The sequence below is a fragment of the Miscanthus floridulus genome, chromosome 1, assembly GCF_019320115.1.
Source record: "Miscanthus floridulus cultivar M001 chromosome 1, ASM1932011v1, whole genome shotgun sequence".
Taxonomy (NCBI): Eukaryota; Viridiplantae; Streptophyta; class Magnoliopsida; order Poales; family Poaceae; genus Miscanthus; species Miscanthus floridulus.
Genome location: NC_089580.1, coordinates 3,875,127 through 3,901,607, shown reverse-complemented (window position 1 = coordinate 3,901,607; position 26,481 = coordinate 3,875,127). Strand labels below are relative to the sequence as shown.

The 26,481-nt window shown below is 45.0% G+C and overlaps 3 protein-coding genes across 3 annotated transcripts; all 3 read left to right on the top strand.

The window, feature by feature from the left end:
* The first annotated feature begins 3,524 nt into the window (after window positions 1-3,524).
* Window positions 3,525-7,709, top strand: LOC136471330 (probable E3 ubiquitin-protein ligase ARI1). Its single transcript, XM_066469062.1, has 5 exons — window positions 3,525-3,890; window positions 4,883-4,915; window positions 5,032-5,317; window positions 5,559-6,036; window positions 6,219-7,709. The coding sequence occupies exons 1-5, from the start codon at window positions 3,765-3,767 to the stop codon at window positions 6,919-6,921; spliced, it is 1,626 nt and encodes a 541-aa protein (XP_066325159.1). The 5' UTR covers window positions 3,525-3,764; the 3' UTR covers window positions 6,922-7,709.
* Window positions 7,710-8,928: 1,219 nt separating this feature from the next.
* Window positions 8,929-13,032, top strand: LOC136471320 (probable E3 ubiquitin-protein ligase ARI2). The gene is made up of 4 exons (XM_066469053.1): window positions 8,929-9,157; window positions 10,583-10,615; window positions 11,434-12,212; window positions 12,303-13,032. Exons 1-4 carry the CDS (start codon window positions 9,020-9,022, stop codon window positions 12,967-12,969), a joined length of 1,617 nt encoding a protein of 538 aa, XP_066325150.1. The 5' UTR covers window positions 8,929-9,019; the 3' UTR covers window positions 12,970-13,032.
* A 10,767-nt stretch (window positions 13,033-23,799) lies between these two features.
* LOC136471310 (type IV inositol polyphosphate 5-phosphatase 11-like) lies at window positions 23,800-25,922 on the top strand. The gene is made up of 8 exons (XM_066469042.1): window positions 23,800-23,871; window positions 23,959-24,109; window positions 24,224-24,354; window positions 24,452-24,528; window positions 24,648-24,773; window positions 24,899-25,086; window positions 25,171-25,308; window positions 25,410-25,922. Exons 1-8 carry the CDS (start codon window positions 23,837-23,839, stop codon window positions 25,578-25,580), a joined length of 1,017 nt encoding a protein of 338 aa, XP_066325139.1. The 5' UTR covers window positions 23,800-23,836; the 3' UTR covers window positions 25,581-25,922.
* Window positions 25,923-26,481: the final 559 nt, after the last annotated feature.

Here is a 26,481-nt window from a genome sequence, read left to right as displayed (position 1 = left end):
AGTGTTTATCCGGACTAGTACACAAACAAAGAATCCATTCCAAGTAGTTCTCCTTAAAACATTTCTCTCATTATTCTGGCATTTAGCAAAGATTCTAATAATTTTTCTGAGAATTTAAAACGTTTGTCGCTATCAAACACAACCTTGTCTGGCCCCGTCGCTGCTAACCAAAGGTGTCCATCATGCTAACTTATAGAGATTGTATTGACCATTGATTGCACCGAGGGCTTGCATATACGTGCAGTGTCCTATACCATCTACTCACAATCAACGGAGGATCAGCCGTGTGATCTCAAAACAACTACCCACGGCGAAAGCGCCCTCTTAATGAAATGACCACAAGGAGCCCGTCCATTCCATAAACAACTCGGTGTGATTTTGTACACCAAGTTCATGGACAGATAACAGATTCATATTGATTCGGATGCTTCAACCAAGATTACAAATAATACTTGGCCGAAAAGCTTGAGTAGGACTATTTTCATGAAAAAACAAACAGTGCCACATTATAAGGCATACATAATAGCATATGTGACAAAAATGGTATCATGCACGATTTGGCCGGGCAATGAAACGGTCATATAAAACAGAGTAGCTAATAGTTCCTATAAGGTTGGTTGGTACTCCCTTAGTTCCAAATTATAAGTTGTTTTGAAATTTTTTGGTATATTCATTTTGCTACGTATCTAGATATAATATACGTCTAGATACTTAGCAAAATGGATGAACCAAAAAAGCCAAAGCGACTTATAATTTGGAACAGATAGAATAGTAGTTAGGTGTTGGCTCGTTCCATTAATGCTACTATCTTGACGCACGTCTTTGATAAGTGGATAGAGATAACTTGAAAGCTAAGGAAGTGCTACACATGGTGTGTCTGTTAGAAAAGATTCTTTTGAGGCCTTGTTTGGTAGAGCTACGATGAGGTTTTATTTGACACATATATACATACAATAAAATTTTATTAAGATAATAAAAAAATGCGCCGAAGATAAATCTTCATCGTCAAAAACCTTAGAAGGGAGATATGATCCGTCTCTATCTCTCGGATTAGCCTTAAGCGCGCGGCAAGGCACGTATCATGTGAGTAGGCCGCCCTCCCAGCTATACACTGGCGACGAGTTGGATCCGTCCAACCGGAACCAAAGATCAACCCCTGGTGCCGCACATGGTATGGCGCTGGCCCACATCCACCACATAAACCCCTTGAGCCTTTGTCGTTGTGCTCTTGCCACTAAGCATTGTCATCGCCCATCAGTTCGTTCATCATCAGTGCCCCTCCCTCCAATAGAAAACCCTCTCCTCTCCCCTCCCCGCCCCCTCCTCTCCTCTTTCCCTCTCGTCTCCCCACCCCACTACGATCAATCGAGACCCACCGCCATGGCGAGCGACGACGAGGAGATGTGTGACTACTTCTACGACGACGACGTCGAGGAGGATGCCGTCGCCGGCTTGGAGGAGGATTCTCAGTTGCCGCCGCTGGACGACGCAGACTACTGGGTGAGTGATCCGACCCGAACTCTGGGGCGCCCTGGCTCGTCGCGGAGATGATAATTGTGTGTTTGTCGGGTTGGGATTTGCGCACCGACGAGATCTGGGAGGACCTCGCCGATCGATTGGGCACTGATAGGTGATCGCTCGATCTATAATAATGACCCTATGGATGCCTCTTGCTCCATGGGTGTCAGATCATTGCGAGTGGGGCATAGGATGTGTGTCGGCGGGGGGATCCATGCAAGAGGAAGGACGCGAGGGGGGATAGGCAATCACGTTAGAGAAGGTATAGGCATGAGCAGATTTGATTAGATTAAATGTGAGGGAGAGATGTCAAAGAGCTCGGTGTCACAAAGGCGAAGGGAAACAATAGGGATAACTAGGGACTGACAAAACGGGAGAGGATGGAGGAAAACAAGAAAAGAACGGTTGAGCACTGATAGGTGGGTCTCATGTGTCAAGTGGATATTAAATAATAATGGTGTTTTTAGCAATCAATTGTATCTTGCCCTTCTAAATGACAAAAAAAATGTTTCTTAGGCTCCTTTGAAATAACTTATAGTCGACGTCGTAATGAACACATTTGTTTCTATACATTTCACATCAAAACTTCAATTATATGCTAATAATCGTTTATATTTTGTGAAGACTCATATAATAACGACAACTAGCTACAGATAAAACGTTGCAAACATCGCACTCAAGGTATTACATTTTGATAATAGTTCAATACACGTTCAAACTTGAATTGTCTATTATCATGGTATTATGGAGCGTCACTAGCATGGGAAACTGTCGTGTTGTTGGACTCAAGCTATGCGACGATGGGTTAGCTCCCTGCCCCATCCCTGTTAACCAAGCAAAGGTGTGCAATCATGCTAACTTACAGATATTGTATTGACCATTAATGCTTTTGTTATTATAACCTGCCGTGGGCGCTTCTATTCCACCAAAAACTTGCATATACGTGCAATGTACTGTACCATCTATCCACCACCAGCGGAGGATCAGCCGTGCGATCTCAAAACAATCAACCGTATTACGAAAAATGCCCTTTTGAATGACCACAACGAGCCCGTCCATAAACAACTCGGTGTGATCTTGTACACCAAGTTCATGGACAGAGTCATATTGATTCGGATGCTTCAACCAAGATTACAAATAAATATGGTCATGAAAAAAAAACAAAGCGTCGCATTATAAGGCATATATAATAGCATAAGTGGCGAAAATGGTATCATGCACGGTTTGGCCGTGCAATGAAACGGTCATATAAAAACGGAGTAACTAATAGTTCCTATGGCCCTGTTTGGATACTCTAGCACAGCTAGAGGTTAGAGTTAGTTTCTAGTTCAGGACTAGCCCTGAACTAACTCTAGCCTAAGAGATGTTTGGATACAAGTGTTAAAATGATAATAAATGTGTTTTCCAAATCATTGGTGCGGGTGAAAGTAGAGAGAAAACAGTGGACCCCACCTCAAATAGCCCCAACTAGCCCAAATAATCACCTCTTTGGGGGATAGTTTTTTAGGGTGTGCTAGTTGCAAATAACCCACTCTAGCCCTCCTGTTTGGCTACTTTAGGACTAGTTGAGCTCCAACTAACCCAAACTAGTTCTAACCCATGGATCCAAACATGGCCTATATAAGGTTTGGTTGGTAATAGGTAGGTGTTGGCTCGTTCCATTCATACTACTATCTTAACGCACGTTTTTGATAAAGTAGGTAGAGATAATTTGAAAGCTAAGGAAACGTTGCACATGATGCGTCGTTAGAAAGATTCTTTTGAGGCCTTGTTTCGTACATATTTTATTTTTGTCACATCCATACATCAAATATTTTTTTATATATATAAGATAATAAAAAAGACGCCGTAAAGATAATTCTTCGTCGTCAGAAACCTTGGAAGGGAGATGTGATCCGTCTCTGCCTCTCGGATGAGGCCGCCCTGCCAGCTATACACCGGCGACGAGTTTTTTTTTTTTGGGTTGACAACAGCCGGCGACGAGTTGGACCCGTCCAACCGGAACCAAAGACCAACCCGTGGTGGCACGGCACGTGGCATAGCGCTGGCCCACATCCACCGCAAAAACCCCTTGGGCGTTGCCGTTGCGCTCTTGCGTTCGAGTTCACGCGAAGCATCGTCATCGCCCATCAGTTTGTTCATCATCAGTGCCCCTCGCTCCCTCGGAAAACCCTCTCCTCTCCCCTCCCCTGCCCGGCTGCCCTCTCGTCTCCCCACCCCGCCGCGATCAGCCGAGACCCACCGCCATGGCGAGCGACGACGAGGAGGTGTGCGACTACTTCTACGACGACGACGACGCCGAGGAGGACGCCGCCGCCGGCCTGGAGGAGGACTCTTCGCCGCCGCCGCCGCCGGACGGCGCGGACTACTGGGTGAGTGGTCCGACCCGAACCCAGGGGCGCCCCGGCTCGTCGCGGGGATGATGATTGTGTGTTTCCCGGGTTGGGATTTCCGCGCCGGCGAGATCTGGGAGGACCTCGCCGATCGATTGGAGAGCCGCCCTGCGTACCCCAACTCACCAAATCTTTAAGTCCAATCGTCGCAAGAAAGAAAAATAAGGGGGCGTCACACTCTGTTATGCCCATCCTGCGCGCTTTAAGTCGTGCTATATACGCTAATTCTTGGAGGCCTGGCTCAAACCGGTGCCGGATGTCTGGAACTAACCGGATCGACTTGGGGGGCTTGGGTTGTTATAGTTTATTTCCGTGGGATGTATCCGTGTCGTTTTGGAATTTGAGGGCAGTGAAACAAACAAATTTCTTCCTACTTAGTTGTAAGATAAGAATTGCTAGATTCGATCAGGGTACCTGTCTTTCACTGTAAAGTGTAGTGTTTAATTTTGCCCAAAGTAGTGGCCATTGCTCAACAAAATCTCACCTCTGCCAAAGAATTACGAGATGCATGTTATTCACCTCTCTCTCTCTCTTAAAAACCTCAAAGTTCGATTTACTAAACTGGAAAAACAAACCACAAGCTTTTGTTTACCCTTTTGTAGATTTATTACCACTAATATAACCAATCAAGCATTCACTGTAACTTGATAACCTCTGAACAAGGCATGTTATAGCAAGCAATCATTCATCTGTTGTACTGACATTAGTTCACTTCTCATCAGCTGATGGCCAGATGTTTGATCTATGGTGTAAACAGCTGTTTTTTTTGGTCTTGTTTTGTGCAATAATATATACGTACCATTTGGCACTGTTTGAGGTGCAGATCAGTGGATTGACCCAAAACAGAGAATTTGTTTCCCCAAGAAGATTCTTTATTTGTTTTAATTAACTAGATTCATCCATGCTGTTTTCATACTGAACTATTTTCTAAAGAAACATGTTACATGGATAATTGTTGTTGGTCGTTGCAGGCTATCACACAAGAGACCATTTTCGCTGCACAGGTAATGAACAGATTTAACCATTTCTTAAGCGTTCATGTTCATTGTTCAGAACTTCAGATTATGCCTGTCCTACCCTAATTTTTATCAACTACAATTTTCTACTAACGTACCTACAGAAACAAGACCTGTCTACGGTGATGAATTTGCTCAACATAAAACAATATCAAGCACGAGCCCTCCTCATCCACCACCGGTGGAGGATCGATGGCATCTACGATTCCCTAGACAAGGGGCGAGAATGCATGCTCAGAAATGCAGGAATCGTGCTGCAGGAGAATAATAGCATGGCGGCAGCTGGTTCAACGACACCATGGAGAACCGTGACCTGCAAAGTGTGCTTCGAGGACTTCTCCTTGGGTGCTGTTTCGACTATGGACTGTGGGCATTGCTTCTGCAATGACTGTGAGTTTCCACATTCCACCTCAGTGTGTTTACCTTTTCATCTGTATAGAGCCTTAATCAATATGAGCTTATATTTATTTATTTTTGGTATGTGAGTTTCTCTATGAAGTTTCATCTACCAAATATGTAGTACAATTCCTTGAGCTTTCAAATAAATGATGAAAAGAGATTTCCTATATTGATGGAAAGACGTTAGTAAGTTTGCTTACCATAGTTTGACCACTACTCTTTTTTTCCCCAGGTTGGACAGGACATTTCCACGCAGCAGTAGAGAGTGGAAAAAAGCAAATTCGGTGCATGGAGGTCAAGTGCTTGGCTTTCTGTGATGAGAACCTAGTGCGGTTTCTCCTTGGCCAAAAGTATCCAGACATGGCCAAGCGGTTCGATCGCTTCCTGCTTGAGTCCTACATTGAGGACAACGCCTCTGTGAAGTGGTGCCCCAGCACCCCAAACTGTGGCCATGCCATCCGCGTGGGCACCGGCGAGTGCTACTGCGAGGTGGAATGCCCCTGCGGCTTAAGCTTCTGCTTTAACTGCATGGCGCATGCGCATTCGCCCTGCCCGTGCCCCATGTGGGAGAAATGGAATGCCAAGCGCTCCGAGGGAGAGAACATCAAGTGGATCCTCGCCAACACCAAGAGCTGCCCCAAATGCTTCAAGGCCATTGAGAAGAACGGCGGCTGCAACCTTGTCCGCTGCAAGTGCGGCCAGTGTATGTGGTATGTTGTTGGCAATCTTACACTTGCAGGCATTTTTGGGCGGGCGGGCGGGCGGGCATGTCTATAAACTCTTTCGTTGAAAACATGTGAAACTCAGCAACCCGCATGCCATGGGTGCATGCTGGGGGAGATTATTGGCATGTCTCAAATTGGATTGCTGACCCTTTTTTTTCATGGCGCAGTTGGCTCTGCGGCGGAGGTACCGGCATGGATCACACGTGGACCAGCATTGCCGGCCACAGCTGCAACCGCTACAAGGAGGAGAGCCGTGGAAAGACGGTGGACACCAGCAGGGAGCAGATGCAGCGGTACAAGCACTACCACGACCGGTTCAAGATCCACGGCGACTCGTACAGCGTGGAGAAGCAGAAGCTGGGGGCGACCATCGAGGAGCGGGTGCGGCTGCTGGAGTCGGACCAGGAGCGCCCGCTCGCCATCCGGGACGGCGACTGGCTGACCCGGGCGCACCGGCGGCTGCTGGTGTCGCGGCAGGTGCTGTCGCGGTCGTACGTGTTCGCGTACTACATGTTCGGCGGCGGGAGCGAGCTGCGGACGCGCCCGGCGACGGCGACGGCGAAGCGCGCGGGCGCGAGCCTGCTGGGCGTGGCGCGGAACCTGTTCGAGGACCAGCAGGAGCAGCTGGAGCAGCACGTGGAGCACCTGTCCAGGTCGCTGGCCGAGGGCGACGTCGTGGCGGGGACTCCCGAGTCGGAGATCGTGCGGCAGAAGCAGACGGCCGTCACGCTCGCCAAGACCGTGGAGCGGCTGTGCGGGGAGATGTACAAGTGCATCCAGGACGAGCTGCTGACGCTGCTCGCGGAGCCCATGAGCATCGCGGCCTACAGGCCGGACGGCCCCGACCGAGCCAAGGAGCTCGCGGCCTGATCGGCGTCGGGGTGCGCCGGCCGGCCCAGTGTGGCAGCAGATGCATATACAGTGTGCCGTGAAATGATTTTAGGCTGTTAACATAGAAGAAGGATCGAGTGTACTGAAGTCTGAAGTAAAAAAAAAAGGGTTCTGACCTGGGCTCATCTGTCTGGTAGAGCATGTTTTCAGATTTTTATTCGCTGCATCGCTGGAGAAATAGGATCGGTCTGACCTGACCTGGTGATGTGAACCTGAGGAATGGAGTCGAAGGAGGACCATTTGTATTTCTTCCCTGGAGCAGAGGGCCTCAACACCACCATGGCGTCTTGGAGTGACGACGCGGCATGTCTCAAGGCTCCATTCATGGCAATCTCCAGTCCAAGGTCGACTCTGGGCACGGTGCCTCCCTCCCCACCTTTCCCCACCCTGTCTCTTCTCTCTGCCCATGGCTGATCCAGCTCACTGGCTTGTCCTTGAGCTCGACGATGGCATCTTCCACGACGCTCACATGGTCGAGGTTAGAGCCGGCATCTCCAGTCCAAACTCGGTGTAGTGGTGGTGTGCCTCGTCGAGATCTCCATCGCGAAGCTGGGCGCCGATCGGGCTTGGGTGGCGCACACGAGCAAAGCTGAGCTTTCGGTTCGCTCCCCAGGCCAACCCTGTTTGACTCCTTTCTCTTGCTTGATGGCCGAGCTCCAGCTTTGCTTGCTTTCTTCACTGGCGATGTATCACTCATCCCGAAAATAAGGCAAGGAGTCTGCTGTTTGTTTGTTATAATCATTACGGGAATGAATCGCATATGTTGGTTTAGAATTGCTCGGGAATTCATTGATAACTATTGACTGTTGTGTTAGTGAAGCTGACCCTGACATGGTTTCTGGCTGGTTGCCCTAGTAAAAACTTCTTATATGTAACTACCAAATCTTAATTACTGCGTTTACTGACACAGTCTGTCTGAGCTAAGCAACCTTGCTTGACACATGCACCCATTCTATGTGTCTGATTTTGGACATCTAGAGCTAAGATTGAATGTCTAAAAATAAACCTGTTTGGAGACTCTTAGAGTCCACTTGCAACTCATCCATGGCTTTTATTGGCTTGGAGCCATCCGTCTAGGTAATCAGCCTGTTCGCTTGTTGGTTTCAACCAGCCCAAACCAGCCAGCCAACAGTGTTTTCCTCTCACAACAAACCAGCACCAGCCAGCCCAAACCAGCCCAGAAACCAACCAGCGAACAGGCCGAATGTTGTTTTTGCTCTTTTGGACAAACGTCTCATGCATGCATGTATATCGTAGTGGAATGCACGTAATGAACTAAGGATGTATACGCAGCCAAAAAAATAATCCTATATATCTATCAGCCTGTTCGGCTGATGCTGATACGATCGTATACGATCATAGATTATTACGGCTGGCTGGTTTAGTGTGAGAGAAAAATACTGTTTTGGCTGAAAATTTACGATCGTTTACGACCAAGCGAACGGGTTGTATATAGATGGAGGCTAGTAGCAAACATTAATTAATTACTATAAAGCTGGATTCTCAGTAAGCCACGTCATCTTAAAATGCTAACCATCGGATCGCCATATATCAGGCCTATCTACCCATCCATTGTCCCCGATCATCTGTTTACATCTCTTCCTATGTGGACCCAACTGTTCCCAAATCAACGTGCGGCACCCCTCAGTTTCAAATCACACATTGGTGAGTTTGTTTCGTTGGATGCTCCTTCATTAGGCACTCTATAATTAATTATAAAGAACCGTGGCAACGCGTGAGGATTTTACCTAGTGTATTATGCATCTATGTGCCCTTAAGGCCGGCTAGGTACGCCTCGGGATACCCTGAGTAGTCCAGAACGAAAAGTAAACACACCTATAATAAGTACAGTAATTATGTCGCTGGCGCTGCAGTCAGTTGCGAACCGGTCCAACTAGAAACAACAAGACCTAAAATCCATCATAAAAAAAAGACCTAAAATCGTGGGCAAAGAATACCCGAGTCAAACACTTTGGAGCCCCTAACTCACCCCGTGCGGCCCTGCCCAACGGACTCTATCCCTCGCCCGCCGCGCCGCCAGCGACCGAGCCGCCGCACCGCCCGCCGCGCGCCGCCCATGAACAATGCTGACGACTTCTACGGCTACAGTGACGAGGACGAGGAGTTGGTGATGGGGGACGACGACGACGACGACGAGGGGTGGCAGGACCAGGAGGAGGACGACATCCCGCCGCGGCGGTCCCCGGAGATTTCGGTGAGCAACGGCGACTGTCCCGGCAGTTGTGCTTCCGATTCTCATCAAATGCCTTAAATCTTGACTGAATCCACCACCCATAAAAACTTAGATTTGGTCGAATCTGACGGCCTTTGATCGTTTCCATGTTAGTACAATTACAAATCCTCCCGTCAAAGGTCGATCACGCGTTGTAATGCAAAAGGTAAAAAAAAAAGTTTATCACGCGCTAGTAAATGGATATAACTTATAAGCCGTTGATTTCACAAATTCTTGCCCGATTGGCTTCGCTTGTGATGAGTCGTCTAATCCCAATTTGGTGTTTTAATAGAAGCCAATGTTTCTTTCCTGAAACAAACCGAGTAAAACCAACTTGGAAAAAAACTTGGTTCGGTGTGATCCTTATGTATATACACCTCTGAAAGTGAAAGCAATAAGATACATTCGAGGTTTCGTAATATCTTGCATAATAAATCATGTAAGCTAAACACTGCATTTTTAAGTGAAGCATACATAATAAGACCTTGGCCGAAACACACTGGCTCCTTGAAAAGTTTGGATCGGAAGTCGTCATTGGTACTAAACATACGCTTGTTTGGATCCATTAGCACAATAGCTAATAGCTGCTAATTTTTGGCTAGCTAATTTTTAGCAGCAGGCTGTTTGGATTCACCTGCTAATAGGTGGTTGGACAGTGAGTTGAAGGCGTATATGAACTATTAGCACCTATTATCAACTCCAAACCTGCTAATAAAACTAATAGTTAGCATCCTTTAGCTAATAATTAGCAGGTTCATTATTAGCAAGTTTGTTTGATCCACTAGTACTAATTTTAGCTGCTAATGTTTAGTGCCAATAAATCCAAACAGGCCCTAAGAAGAACCATATTAATAATAAACTATGGCAGTAACTTCGTACTTGTATTTGTTTCTGATGTTTTGCATTGAGAATTCAATAAATTATTAACTATGTGCAATTTAATCACTGATTATTGAGTGCAAATTCCACCTATATTGCTACTCCCTCCGTCTACTTATATTTACAATGATTTGACTTATGACAAATTCAGAATCCCATCCCTTGTGTATTTGTGGACAATAGCTCAAGTCACATCTTTCACCACTAGAACTTTAACCTTCTGTGTATTTGGCACCTCATTGGGGGCACATACAGCTTTAGTTTCCACATGCTTTGGATTTAGACTTCTACTAGTCTGGTGTTAGAAATGTATTTGAGAAATTGCTGGACATATTGTGACTAGACAATATGTTAAGGAAAAAAGAGAGAATTTGTAAAGAAGCTTCAACCAAAAAAAGATTAAAGCTTTAATCCGTGACCTCAAGAAAACCAGTCTCGATCGTTTCTATTAGAATCTTCATGTTGCTTACTCACTACTATTGTTACTTTGACAAGATCACTAAATCAATTTTGTTCCTCTTGTTGCAGGCCATTAAGAAGGACTCTCTTTCGGTGGCGCAGGTAATGTTCTGGCTTGACTAGGCATTCTTAGGAGTCAACTGATGATTGTCAAAATATGCCTCTCCTCCTAGATGTGTTTCATGTTTGCAATTCCTTTGGAACAATTTAAAAAAGGAGGAATCTTGTACTAATAATCCTATTCAAAAAAATTTATGGATCGGAGCCCTAAGTTTTGGACCTCCAGAATTCATAACAAATCCCTATGGAATGGGCCTATTACTACAAGAAATTTGAAGAATTGCTAACATTAGTCTAATTTCTTGAAAAAAAATCCTTTACATCTTATCATCTTTCTCAGATCGCTTTGTTTTTCTGCTTCATGAAAGCAGTTTCCATTTTTACATTCCATAGGATCTGATGAGGTGCTATGGGATTATAATCCTGCTGTCTGATTCCTATGCTTGGATAATCCTACTTTCAATTTGAAATGAACCTTAGCCCCTAAGAGATCGATTAGTGAACACATTATATTTGCGTAATAATTTAGTAAGCTTCAGTTAACTTCTTGAAAAACTTCCTTTACATCTTCTCTCTTTTTTCAGATTCCTGTGTTTGTGTGCTTCATGCAAACGTTTTTTTTTCCATTCATCCCATAGGATTTGAGGTGCTACATATGGACTACAACCATCCTGGTTTTCCAATTAAAAAAAAGAGAGAGAAAACATCCTGCTTTCCTATTCCTCTGCATGGATAATCCTACTTTCAATAAGGAGCTTTAGCCCCAAAGAGATTTGTGAATCTATTATATTTGCTTAATAGTCTAGTAAGCATCAGTTAAGTGATCTACAGACTTCCTTATGTCATCTATACATCTGCAGCAACAAGACCTGTCCATGGTGATGGGCCTGTTCAACATAAAGCAGCACCACGCGCGTGCTCTTCTCATCCACTACCGGTGGAACACCGATTACCTCGGTGACCACCTGGAGAGGAAAGGGCAAGAACGCATGCTCATGGAGGCAGGCGTCGTGCTACAGCAACAGGAGACGAGCAGCAGCAGCAGCAGGCCTTCTTCACGAAGCAGGGTGCTCTGCGAGGTGTGTTTCGAGGACTTCTCCCCGCGCCACGTCTCCAGCATGGACTGCGGCCACTCCTTCTGCAACGACTGCTGGACGCAGCACTTCGTCGCCGCGCTGGACCTCGGCAAGAAACAGATCCCGTGCATGGCGTTCAAGTGCCCCGCCATCTGCGACGAGGCCGTGGTGCAGCGCCTTCTGTCCCACAGGGACCCCGCGGCGGCCAAGCGGCTCCACGACTTCCTCCTCCAGTCGTACGTGGACGACAACAGCGCCGTGAAGTGGTGCCCCAGCGTCCCGCACTGCGGCCACGCGATCCGCGTGGACGCCGCCGACGAGGTGGAGCCGCTGTGCGAGGTGCGGTGCCCCTGCGGCGTCAGCTTCTGCTTCCGGTGCGCGGCGGCCGCGCACTCGCCGTGCCCGTGCGCCATGTGGGAGCGCTGGGAGGCCAAGAGCCACGGCGAGGCGGAGAACGTCAAGTGGCTGCTCGCCAACACCAAGAGCTGCCCCAAGTGCTTCAAGCCCATCGACAAGATCGACGGCTGCAACCTTATGACCTGCAAATGCGGCCAGCATTTCTGGTAATTATACTAACCTCTCTCTCATCGTTTACTATTACATTATGCTCCTTAATTGCATGGTCATTCATCTTAATTATGATGCATATGCAGTTGGCTGTGCGGCGGCGCGACGGGGTTGGCTCACACATGGACTAGCATCAACAACCACAGCTGCAACCGCTTCGAGAAGGAGGAGAAGAGGAAGGTGGACGACGCCAGGCGGCAGGTGCGGCGCTACGAGCACTACTACCAGCGGTTCCACGCCCACGGCTTCTCGTACAAGGCGGAGCGCAACAAGCTGGGGCCGGCCGTCGCCGACCGCGTGCTGAAGCTTGAGTGGAGCGGCGTCCTGACCAGGGACGCGGCGTGGCTGACCGACGCGCACCGGAGCCTGCTGCGGTGCCGCCAGGTGCTGGCGCGCTCCTACGTGTTTGCCTACTACATGTTCGACGCCGAGGCCACGCCGACGCGGCGGCGGGAGCCGGGGAGCCTGTCCATGGCGCAGAAGCAGGCGCTGTTCGAGGACTACCAGCAGCAGGTGGAGGGCAACGTGGAGCGGCTGTCCAAGCTGCTGGGCACAGACGTGCCTGAGCTGCCGGAGGCGGAGATCCTGCAAGCGAAGCAGGACGTCACCAACCTCGTCCGGGTCGTCGAGGCGCACTGCGGGAAGATGTACGGCTGCATCCAGGACGAGCTGCTGCCGATGCTCGTGGAGCCCATGTCCATCGTGGCGTACCAGCCGGGCGGCCCCAGCAAGGCCAACGAGTTGCCAGCTTGACTTTTTTTTTAATAATTATTATTACTCACTCCATTTCAAATTCCAAATTATAAGTTACTTTGACGTACATTGAATTTGCTATGTATCTAGTAGATATAACAAATGTCAACATCTAACAAATTCGATGTATCCGAAAAATCAAAACAGACTTCTAATTTGGAACTGAGAGAGTAATTAGATGGTGAACTGAACTTGAACGGAGAGAGTATATTAATTTAATTTGGACGCTCAACTTGAGTCGCCGCTTCACCGGCTGGCCTTCTTCATTCTTTTTTTCGCTCTAGAATTTCTAAAATGGCCCAAGGAGTGATTTGAACATAATATAAAAAAAGGAGTGATTTGAACACTGTGCCAAAGTTGAAAACAAGTTGCTTATTACATATACCACCAAAATATGTTACCAGCAAGGATTCCCAGTTCAAAATTATATAGGAGTACGTTTGAATTCCATTGGAGTTGAAAAATGAGACTATGCGCGAAAAAAGAGACAACGAGGTCGACGGGAGTTGGAACGCCGAGGTGTCTGAAATGACAAAAGTGAAGTAGGAGCACGTAATACCTACGCTGTGATGCAATTCTAATTTAAATTAAAATAATTTTGATGAAAAAGTATCAACATACTTCCTCCGTCCTAAAAAGAATGTCATTATCACCTTTTGAGGAGTCAATCCAACATCAAGTTTGCCAATATATATATACAAAAAATACTAATAATAATGATACGTAATAAATATCATAAGATAAATAATATTTTTTTTCATAATAAACCTTTTTGGAGATACAAGTATTGACATGATTTTTCATAAACTTAGTAAAACTTCAAACGTAGTTGTCAAATACATTGTGAGGGATTCATGATTGGGGAGTTAGCTCATTTCCCTCTCAAGTTGAATGTGCTCATTTCACTCTTCCTTTTTTAGAAACTTCATTTCACTCCTTCTATTAATTTATTATTATTACTATTATTATTATCATCATCATCATTATTATTATTGTTGTTGTTGTTAATAGTAGTAGTAGTAGTAGTAGTAATAATAATAATAATAATAACAACAACAATAACAATAATAATAATAATAACAACAACAATAACAATAATAATAATAATAATAACAACAATAATAACAACAATAATAACAACAACAACAACATATATGGCGTTTTCTAGAAGGCCAATGGGGCCAATTTTACGGCGAACGACGAGAAGCAATCGGATTTGGGCTGGAGGCCCACTCGACTCCGAAAATCCACAGTGGGACCTGCGCGTAAAATGGACCTGAACCCCTCTCCTTTTTCTCTATAGAAGCAATCGCATCGGATCGCTAGGGTTTAAGCCGCACAGCCTCCACTGCTCCATACCCTCGCCGCCGATCGGATTCGGAGAAGCGAAGCGAATCAAGATGTTCCTCGGCGCGCTCCCGCGGCGCCCGAGCAAGGAGGCTGCGTACAAGCAGCTGCGGTCGCACCTCGTCATCATGGTCTCCTGCGCCGCCGTCATCCGCGCCGCCCCGTACATCCTCCACTTCCTCACCCGCGATGGCGACATCCAGGAGCTCAAGCTCGAGCTCTAGGCCCGTCCGTTCCCATGCCTCCCCCACCTCCAAAGGTGAGCTCCCGGTCCGTCTCCTCCCCTCGATAGGATTCGTTGCCTTGCGTCCGTTTGACCCCTTTATCGCAACTGGCTTGTGGGGATTGATAGGTCTCTGTGATTGCGTGTAGTTCGCAGCGATTTTGTTTTGTGTTCACGATAGATGAACTGCGGTCGGTCTTAGCTCGTTCTTGTCGCATTATATGTTCTGATTGAACGATTTGTTGACTTGAACTTGGTTGGATTCACCATCCTTTGTTGGATAAATCACTGAGGCACTAGGCCATCGTAGTTTAAATTCTGCAATTCCAAGAAGAGTTGACCAGGTGAATTGGTGGATTAGGTGGGTTTCTTTGAGTTAGCGGTCTTGATTAGCCCTCTGTTGGTATGGTATTATTTAATGCTTATTACTCCTCTGCTTGAATTGTTAGGGGTCACAATGCAGTGTATTTATTTTCCTGCCAGGTAAGCATTTTGTTAGTGTGGTAAAGTATTTTTTGAAGAGCGAAGAGAAAATAGAGAAACCGTTTCTACATAAAGAAACGGAGTATTAATGCGCAATAAACAATCCATTCCATGTTGGGCATGGTGGCATCGTTTATATCAGCCTTAGATCCTGGCTCCCCGGACTTAGCTTCGCCAAAATCCATCCCCAATCGCTCTTCCCAAAGGTCCCATGGTCCCAATTTCTGTGCAAGAATGAATCGAGCAGCAAATGATATAGCAGAGCAAGTTTGAAAGATAATAGAAGCCTACTTTGGGTACCAGGTGAAACACTGGTGCTCTGGCTGCTGGTGCTCATCGCTGTTGGTCTAGCCGCCTATTCTTCTGCTACTAGTGGTCTGAATGGTATGATTCATATCGCATATGCATGCTTTGGCTAGGATGTGTTCTGTTCTGCACTTCTGCCAAGTTTGTGACTCTAGTCTAGATTAGCTTCCTGCTACTTGTTCGAACCAGTTACTGGAGAAACTGTTGTCCATTCAGTTTCTGAAGAAATAATTGACCCGCAATTGTTGTAACCCATTTTTTTGTGGTATATTTACGTTCTGTCTCTGTGCAAAATAAAATGCTTGTTCCCTAATGTTTTTTCATATGAACAAATATGAAATTCCTTTGGAGTGATTTTTTCATATCCACAAGGGTCAAGTCTAAACTCTTTTTTTTTTAACTCGATAATGTGATAGCATGATGGCTAAACACTTGCTTGCCAGTTGCCAAGCAGACCAATCTCTGTCTCTCTTTGTAGTGCATGTATGAAGTTATTAAATTTGTCTATACATAGAAACTACTATGGAAACTACGTATTGCGAAGGTTAGGTCTAAAAGGAAATTTGTTTGGTTCTCTGTCCTCTAGAAACTACCCATGTAAACTATGGGTTGGGACTGCCCTTAGAGCTTCACAAATGCAAATACTAATTTGCATTGGGGGAAAGTAAACAAGTAATGGATCTCGATTCTATGTTTGCAAAACAACCTGGACCATTGCTAGTGCATCCTGGTTGTATACTTGTGTATCAGTGGGAACTCATTCTTGTTTGATCTGTTTTCTTTCATTATTTCTTTTTCATATAAAAAACTTATTGCATATCTTAAATTTGACCCTTTCATTGCCTTGAAACACAATTCATCATCCAGAGATTTAATCTTATGTAATTAAGTTCAAACATTAGGGACAAGTTTATTCTCCTGCTACCCATCTGGAATTCTGTGCCTTGGAATTCAAAGACCTAATCACAACTTTATGAGGACATGCAATTGAAGGACATAATGGACGATTACTTTTTTCTGAAAGTGCGAACTTATAATGACTTTTGATTGGTACTTTGAATTTTTTCTGAAACAATGTTGTGACTAGAGTTCGAACAAGTGATGGAGACACGGATGACTTCCCGATTAGGATAGGACTACATTAAGGGTCAGCTTTGAGCCCTTATTTGTTTGCCTTAGTGATGGATGAGGTCACAAGGGACATACAAGGGGACATTCCTTGGTGTATGCTTTTCGCGGACGATGTAGTGCTAGTTGATGAAAGCCGGACATGAGTGAATCAGAAACTGGAGTTATGGCGGGAGACTTTGGAGTCCAAAGGTTTTAGACTCAGTAGAACTAAAACTGAGTATATGAGATGTGACTTCGGCACTACTACTCGGGAGGAGGAAGATATTAGTTTGGAAGGTCAAGTAGTGCCTAGGAAGTATACCTTTCGATATTTAGGATCAATACTATAGAGAGACGGGGATATTGATGAAGATGTTAGCCATAGAATCAAAGCAGGGTGGATGAAGTGGTACCACAGAAGCTAAAAGGCAAGTTTTATAGGACGGCGATTAGATCTGCTATGTTGTATGGTGCAGAATGTTGGCCTACGAAAAGACAACATGTTCAACAGATAAGTGTCGCGGAAATGCGTATGTTGCGTTGTATTTGCGGTCATACAAGAAGGGATCGAGTTCGAAACGATGATATACGTGATAGATTAGGGGTAGCACCAATTGAAGAAAAGCTTGTCCAACACCGGTTGAGATGGTTTGGACATGTCCAACGGAGACCTCCAGAGGCACCGGTGCGTAGTGGAATCCTAAGCCAGGATAGTAACGTGAAGAGAGGCAGAGGAAGATCGAAGTTGACTTGGGTAGAGGCAATAAAAGGAGACTTGAAAGGATGGAATATACCCAAAGACTTAGCCTTAGATAGGAGTGCTTGGAAGACAGCTATCCACGTGCCTGAACCTTGATTGCTTTTGCTGGGTTTCAACTCTAGCCTACCCTAACTTGTTTGGGACTTAAAGGCTTTGTTGCTGTTGTTGTTTGAATTTTTTCACCATTATGGCTGATTTCCATTCTCAGTCTTCGTCATTGTCTTGATGTATAATCATTTATAAGTAGGTGATTGATTGGTTGATGAGTACAATGATGTTTTTATGTGTTTGATTGATGTTTTATTTTGTGATATCCTGACCCTTGGAATTATTTTGTCTCGTCTATATTTATTAATGCCTGCTAACTGTAGTCTGTGGTACTTGCTGAATTTGGTAATGCTATGTTATTTTGTTTTACGGACATGGTAAATTCTGAATTTTAATTTTGTTTGCAGCACATTTTGTTGGTGTGTCCTTCTAACCTGATTCTCTCATATGCATTTTTATTGTTTGGATCTGTTAATGGAAATTGTGTGATGCATATGTTGTGTTGATATTGTCATGGAAGTGTGATATATTCTCTATGCGATCGTTGTATTGATATTTGATGCGGAACTCATGAGACTTAAGTCCTTGGTTTGAATATCATATTGAATATTTCTGTTTTTTGTCCATTTACTGCTCTAATTGGAAGGATCATTTGAGCATGTCGATGATTCATCGGTGAATTTTTAGCTATCATGCATTTGTGTTAATGGTGAATATCTAAATTTTTATATGGCACAAGATAAATTTGGCATTACTAGATTCATTATTATGAAAAATATATTCATAATATACAACTCTTTCTATGTAAGAAAAAAAATATTTTAGTAGATACTGATAGTCAAAGTATCACATTGTAGACCTTGTTGATAATGGACTTGTATTTTTCATCAGATGAAGTATAACTCATACCTTGTTGCCTTGGCATTTAAACTTGCTGGCTTGTTCAAATATTCAGCCAACAGGCAACATTAACCTGTTTTCTGATTTCAGATTCAGCCTCCTTCCCTGCCCCTGGAATTGGCCTAGTTTTGCTCTTTTGTGTTTTTTTTTGTCATGGTTGGAGTTGGCAGATAAACCAGGATCATGTTTAGTTGGGGCACTTTTCTCTTGCTCTGTTTTTAGAATTAGAAATTGATACTAAAAGTTTAATATGGTTTCATTTAATAGTAAATGATGAATATGCTGTTGGTTTCTATAGTGTTTATTGCTACACAGTTGTAATAAATATATGTGGATCGTTTGTTTTTTCCCCTTTATTTAAAAGTTCTTTCTCATGACTGCAGTACACCACTTACTGATATATTTCTTGTTTCTGCTAGGTTCTACAAAGGCAACCGTTAGTTTGAAACGACTGCAAAAGTAATATGGAGTCAGTGACCCCAGATGCTGCTTAAGTTTCTTTGTTCTTCCAAATTTAGTGACAATGGTGTAGTAACTGGCTTGTGCTGCGACTAGTATTGCGTTTTGCCTATCTGTATGGTCTAGACTTGTCTGCATTGGGGGATTTGCAGAGATGTTATCATTCAATCATGTTCTGAGCTCAGTTGCCATATTGCCCTCGATCTGTGAATGCTTGGCCTGTGTATGACTCGTTTCAGCTTGACTTTGTCATGCGTCAAGCTATTCTTAGGCACCTCTTGATTATAGAAAAGGGATGAAGCAGGCAGTGCTCTGAGGTCATCGCTGGTATCTCAGTGAAGGGTGCAGGAAACAATTGTCCTTTTAAAATGCCCGCGTTCTGGGTTGAAGTTGGCCAGCATTCACAGCTATAGAGCAACATAGATGCCTTGAACGCTCTACTCTAAGTCGACTAATCGACTGGAGTCGGTCCAGCGAAGGCTTCGCGTTGCGCTCGTGATGTTCTTATTAGAATAATAGTACTCCCTTCGGTCTTCAAAAGAATACAATTATAGAATGGTGTCATATTTTAGCGTATCAAGTTTGGCTAATTATAGATAAAAAATATAAATATTTATAATATCAAATAAAAATTATTAGATTAATTACGAAATGAAATGTGTTTTTATAATAAATTAATTTGGAGCCATAAATGTCAATACTGTTTACTAAAAAACCGGTCAAACGTGAAGCATTTTAAGTGACACGTAGGTCCCGTTCGGCTTACCTCATATTCAGCTTGTTCGGCTTCTTTTTTCAGCCGGAACCGTTTCTTTCTCTCATAACAATTCAGTCGGAACAGTGTTTTTCAGCCAGTTTCAGACCGGTGAACGGGGCCGTAACCCATAGTTGTATCCTTCTGGGGACAGAGGTACTATGGCGAGAGTAGAGAAGAATAGCTAGTACGACGAGTGAAATCCAGGAGACAGAGCGAGGGATGAGATTTGTGTACCATGCAAACAATGGCGCGTATAATTGTCCTCGATAGAGCATTAGAGGCTTTAGAGCTAACGCCTACTCTTGACATTCTAGACTGGTATCCCCAATTGAGCTTACGTCTGCCATTTTATAGAAATGCCGACCGAATTACCGTTCAGCTCTCGAACACACAGGGAGGCTTAAAAAAAAAACTCACTCGATGCCCCCCCTCCATTTCAAGCAAACACGCAAGACAAGTCGTATATTCTTTGTTCTGCACTCTTCTTTTTTTTTTTTTTTGCTTAATGAGACTTTCTGCTTATGGCACTGAACCTATGGTAATGTAAATAAAATGTTCCTAAAACAACCCAAACAAACATGTGCTTTGCAGGGTTTTTGAGTGAGTCAGTCACTGGAGAAGCGAAAGAAAAAGCCCAGCCAAAGAGGCCCCAAACGAGAAGCTACGAGGAGGGGACGTGGGGACGTTGGGAGTGGGGCGAGCATGCGAGGCCGGCGGCTACTCCCGTGGCCATCGCCATCGCCATTGATGTTGCGGCGTTGGGTGGCCAGGGAAATAAAGGAGGGGCTTTTACCTGTGTACCCTTAAAAAAGATGCCACACTTCTGCGTACCCCTCAAAAGTTGGTCGTCACCTATATGCCCTCGCTCGAACTTTTATTTTCCCTCATGCCATTCCGTCGGCATTCTGTTATGTGTTGACCGTTTGGCGGCTCTGACATGTGGGACCGGACTAGAAAAATACCATCCTTGCCCCTGGATCATTGCAGCGACTGGGAGAGGAGGCCAACAGCGTGGGCTAGGCTGGCGCCGGCTCGGGTGGTTTGGTCGGGGGGCCTGTGACATGTGGGCCAGCGGACGGAGTTGGAGCCAGCGCACGCCGTTTTGGGTTTCGTTTTTACGGCGGGCAGGGCTTGTTTTTCCGGCGCAGGCCACAAAATTTTTTGTATTCTTTTTCTTTCAATAATATATTTTTATTTGTAGGAGTACATAATAAAATACACTTGATAACCATGGAAATTACAAATACACATCAGATACGTGAAATTTTCAAAAATAGCTCACCAGCGCTGGAGGGGCCATATTTTCAAGCATGTCGGTCCTTTGATTGAACGTGCGCTGGAGGGGCCATTGCAATGAGGACTACTGGAGGGGATAGGCGCTGGATCATTGCCCGACGCACGTACACATATTTTCAAGAAATGAACTGCAGGGGCCATGCATGCACGTACACGTACTACTGAGCACAGTACTTTGATTGAACGTACTACTGTTGTTTATTAACCTGTATACTGTTGGTGCACTGGTACGGTGTATGCTTTTTTTTTGCGAGGTCGATTCGTCTGTTTACATGTTCAATTAATTTCGACAGTGCAAAGTGCAACAGTGCACGACATGCATGCTAGCTGTTTTACTGACGTATGGGTACACAGGTAAAAGCCTCCCGTTCCTGCGGTACGGCAAGTACTGCGGCATCCTGTACAGCGGCTGCCCACAGGCTGTCATGGCGGTTTGTGTGCTACTACTAGCTGGCTAGCTCCCACAGGCTGTCACCCTCGCGCGCCACCCCCGCTTCTACAGCATCCGAGTATATACGTTTTTCTTCCTTTTTTTTTCTTTTGCAATATACAAGTTGGTGTTACTTTAGAATTAGAACTAATACTTACATGCACGTTGGAACATGCAGGTGATGGACGGGGCAGAGCCGCGGTGGGTCTGCACGACGGTGAACCTGGACGACCACATCATCGTCCCGGACCTGGACCGCGCCGCCATCACGGCCGACCCCGACAAGGCGCTGGAGGACTACGTGGCGTCGCTGTCGACGCTCCCCCTGGCGTGCACGCGGAGATATATATATATATATATATATATATATATATATATATATATATATATATATATATATATATATGTAAAATCTGCCACGAGACAACTGTTCGGATCGAGTACGGTCTTTGCATCGCTGATGGAGGCAGACAACTCAACAGGATACATACTTCCTCCGTCTCAAACTATACGTCGTAAGAATATTACTCCCGGCCGTATAATCTACATTATTAGTACGTATGTACTCCATGCCGTACATATATCTAGAAAAATAATTAATCAAACTATAGATCCTGATGCGGCGTCTCCCGCCGACCCGTGCGCGTGCGTGCGGACGAATACGATCGATCGATCGAGGTGGACAGTAATAGTTTGGCGCGCGTGCGCGCGTGCGTGCCAGCCACACCAAACGTGTCAACAGTATCAGTATAGTTTGGCCGGGCTCCGATGAACAGTAATGGCACAGAGGAAATGAAAATTGGCCTGGCAATGGCACAGGGGAAACGAAAAAGTTCAGACACTCATACAAGCCCAAGGGCAATTGAGTCATTCTCCAGAGCCGTTACCCACCGTTAGGAGCAAATGCCGACGGAATGGCATGAGGGAAAAGAAAAGTTCGAGCGATGGCACGTAGGTGACGACCAACTTTTGAGGGGTACGTAGAAGTGTGGCATCTTTTTTAAGGGTATACAGATAAAAGCCTCAATAAAGGACGCCACGGCCTGCCGCGGGGAGCCGGTGCTCCTGCTCCTGCTCCTGCTCCTGCAGCGGATTGTTCTACTCCCCGTCCGTCCCCGCCCCGGTGAGGCGGTGAGTCTCCTGCTCGCTACTTTTCTTTGTTTTCAATTCAACGGAGAGTGTGAATCGTTTCAGACTTTGAGCTACGCATGCAGCATGTGGCAGATTTTCCGGAGGTTGGAACCGGCCAGCTGGCCACTGCGGTTAATTTGTTGCCATGTGCCCTGATGACTGATGCCATCCTGGCACTCTCGTGGCCACAACACAGCAATACGATTCCGTTGGCATTCGGATTTGGAAGGATCTTCTCTCAAGCACGTTGATGCGTCAACCAAAGAAAACCATTTTATTTGTTCTGACTGGGACTGGGACCTAGCTCATCGAACAAGGGACGGATGATTGATTCCAGTGCTTTTACTCGATCTCCATTTGATTGGAACGTCACTGGAGAAGGGACCAGATGCTTCCTTTCAAGCAACACATTAATATATATGTGTTACGAATGGCCTTCTTGAATGAGTGAATTCTACAAATTGGTGGAGATTTTGTATTGAAAAGATGATGCAGATTGCAACTCCGTCCATCCGGCACAGGTTAGTGACCTAACAGCTCGATGCACCGATATCAAAACGTTGAAGTGTAGAGAAGATGTCACTTACAGCGCTGCAGTTCTTTATTTAATTGTTAAGAGTACAATTTACAAAGGTTATCACCTAGTTGTTGAATTTGGTGGATGTGCGAAACTTCAGGAAGGTCCAGCATGTTCCTGAGTGGAGCTTCTCCATTACAACTCCAGCGAAGGCTACTTGCTCAGGAAATGTTGCATTGCCTTGTCACCACTTCACTAAATTAAACGTGCCAAACCGCAGATAGAGCAAGTTCGCGGTCCTATTCCTCTGTGCAGTCTCTTTCACGTTCCCCCTAATAATACATGGACTGCTGTAGCCACCTTCTAAAGATGGGAACCGGGAAGACAAATGAGATCTCAATCATTGTCACATCAAAGATATGCAGTACTCCGTACCTAACTATCAAATCCAGCTGGCCCAAATGGTTGGTTCTTCGGTGTTCCACTTGTCGCTATTTCATAATGCGTTGAAATTTTTTTGAGAGCACATGGAAGATACAAATGAACGCTCAAAGAATTGGAGGCTAATAGTATCCGTATCCAAATCAGATTGGTTCTCCTGGTACCTGGTGATAGACGTAATAGAACCTCTAGGTGTAGATCTAGTGGGTAAAAAACTTAACTTAGATAAGGGAACTTGCTGATGTACCTCATCAAGCGCAGTCGTGGCCATAGCGCCGCCGACGAGGTAGCAGCGACGTGGAGGCGCGGTCCAGTGGCGGCGGCGAAGGCGATGGCGCTTCCCGTCGCTCACAACGCACCCTCTCGATCGGTCTAGGGTTAGGACGTCGGTGAGGAACAGGCGGCTGCGGTGAACCTCTTGTATCGAGCCCCAGCCCCCACCTCCTATTTATTGCGCTACGCGACAGGGGCCCATCAGCCAGTAGAAAGGCTGAGCGCCCCCGATCAGGGCGTGGATCAAGGTCCCAGTTGGGCCAATTGGTGGAGATCAACCTAACACCTGGAACCCTTTGACCGTTCAGAATACAGTTGTATAAAAAGGGCTCCGTTGTTATCTTCTCAGATGATCAGAAACAAGGGTTCAGTTTCAGTGAGTCGGCATGGGCAACTGCAGCAGCTTTACTCTTCCAAAATGGTATCTCATCTCTGGACTTTGTAAGCGTTTCCTTTTGCTGTGATTCTTCTGCATTTCTTGATTGATATAGATACATAAACATCGCAGGGGAAGCAAGCTACTCAATAATGGCATAGTTTCGATCGATGAAGATGGAACTCATGAAGGAATAAAGACAATTCCAATTCAGAAAGCTTGTGAATTCACCACCAACTCTGTGCTCTGCGTTTGCATCGTCACATGGAACATGAATAGCAAGGTACATATATTTGAGTATTTGACTCGATCCATTTCTCCTCGGTGATGATTAGGCCATTTACAATGGTTTCTTAATGCAGTTTACATTGACTTGGTATGTGTTGTATTGGTGTAGATGTCCGTGGAAGATGTAACGAAATTGGTGAGCTCCAACAGAAAGTTCGATTTGCTAGTTGTTGGGCTGCAAGAAGCACCAAAATCAGATGTTTCGCAAGTTCTGCAGGAGGCGTTGGCGGAGACACACGTGTAAGGAACTAGTAGATATCTACTCTCGTCTCTTCCATTGAACATCTCTGAGCTTTTCGCAATATTCACAAAAAGTTTGATGCCCATAAAATTTCAGGCTATTGGGTCAGAAGAGCATGCAGTCTCTTCAGATGCTTCTTTTCGGTTCAAGGAGTTCCGAGAAGTACATCAGAGGTGACTGTGAACCTTGTTTATATCTGTTTATTATCGCGAATTTTCTTGATTGCTTATAGTGCCAACTTCATCTTTCTTCGTCAGTCAAATTAGTCTGTTTATTTCTTCATTTTGGACAGAGATGAAGGTGGACAAACATGCGGTTGGAGGTTGTGGTGGTATCATTGGGAGAAAGAAAGGAGCAGTGGCCATGTACATCAACTTCAGTGGGATCCGGATGGTTTTTGTGTCCTGCCATCTTGCAGGTTTGATTTTCAACTCTTGGTTTATGCTTTCGGCTTTCGTCAGTGTCACTTGTAGCGGTGATATAGCCGTTAACTTTAACCAAGTGCTGTTTCGAAGTAACAAGGTGTATGTAAATAAAGTGCAGCTCATGAACACAAGGTGGAGAAGAGGAACTCCGAATTCCAGCATATTTCACACTCGCTCTTCTCCAAGTATGGCACACCCTACGCCCAATCTGCCGACATAACAGTGTGGCTCGGCGATCTCAACTATAGACTCGAAGGAATAAGCTCGATACCTGCAAGGAAGATGATTGAGAAGAACCGTCAGAGTGTAAGTGCCTGTTGACAAATCAGTCACTATTTTTGTACTGAATATCAGTGTCTCATGTTTTTAATTATTTTGTTCTTTCATCAGAAGCTAAGAGGCAAAGACCAGCTTCTGCAAGAAGCCGAAAAGGGCGAAGTGTTCAACGGGTACTGTGAAGGGACCCTGTCGTTTAAGCCGACGTACAAATATGACGTCGGGAGTAGCATCTACGACACAAGCTCTAAGGTATCTTGACTGAACTAATAACATCACTTGCAGATATGAATATGAACCAATGGAAGCTTCTGAAACCTGACGTTTTGTGCTTGTGATCTTCACTTGTGCAGATACGAGTGCCTTCTTGGACAGACAGGATATTGTTCAAGGTTGGCCATTCTTCAGGCTTGGATGCAGTCTTGAGCTCATATGAGTCCCTCGACTGTGTGCGGAGCTCCGACCACAAGCCTGTGAAAGCGCATCTTTGTCTCAGAGTACGCAGTGACGGTGATGCTGACTAATGTCAGCAGTTGACATGTCAGAGATACCACGTAGAAGGTATATATGGAGACAAATTAAAATTGTAGGGGTGTGAAATATGGTGTAACCCAGGCGCAGGAGGAGGGGTTTGAAGTTTTAACTGGCGGTTACTTCAGTATTCTGCAAATTAACATGGCTTGCTACGATGGAATGTTGTGGCCAGGAATGGTGATTACTGTAGCGCTCTCTCTTCCGTTTTGTTTTTTCTAAATACATTGTTTTTACCATATATTCAAATAGTGTATACATAAATACATAAAAAACTATATATTTAGAAAAGTCAAAACATCTTGTAATTTGAAATGGAAGGAGTATTTTAGACACTCTTGCGGGCTAATTGTTTAGCATGCCATTCTTTCTTTTTCTTATCCTTTTATATTTTTTTCCTAGTGCAACTACGCCTAACAAACGAAGAGGCAGTAAGCACTAAGCGATAGTGACTGACCTAATAATTAATTGAGCGCAATGCGTTTTGTCGCTCCAAATTAAAAGTCGGTGCACCTCCAGGTCTGCTTTGGCGTACCGGTGCGTCAACCCTAAACCTTTTTCTTTTGCACCAAACACCTCGAGACCTATTGTATTGTTGCATTGTCACTGTGACCAAATTGGGTTCAAAATTGCTACTAAATTAACAATCTTTTCCTAGTACAAATAATTTGAACACAGATATATACTTTTAAACATTCTATATAATTACACATACCATATAGTCGCTCCGTCCCGCAAAGAGTGTCATTCTCACTTCGTAAGAAGTTAAACATTTTTAATTTTGACCAAATATATAAACATAATTATTAATATTTACAATGCATAAGAAGCATTATCAGATTAATCGTTGAGCGACTTTCTTTTTGTATGGAGGGAGAATACTCAACTATTTTG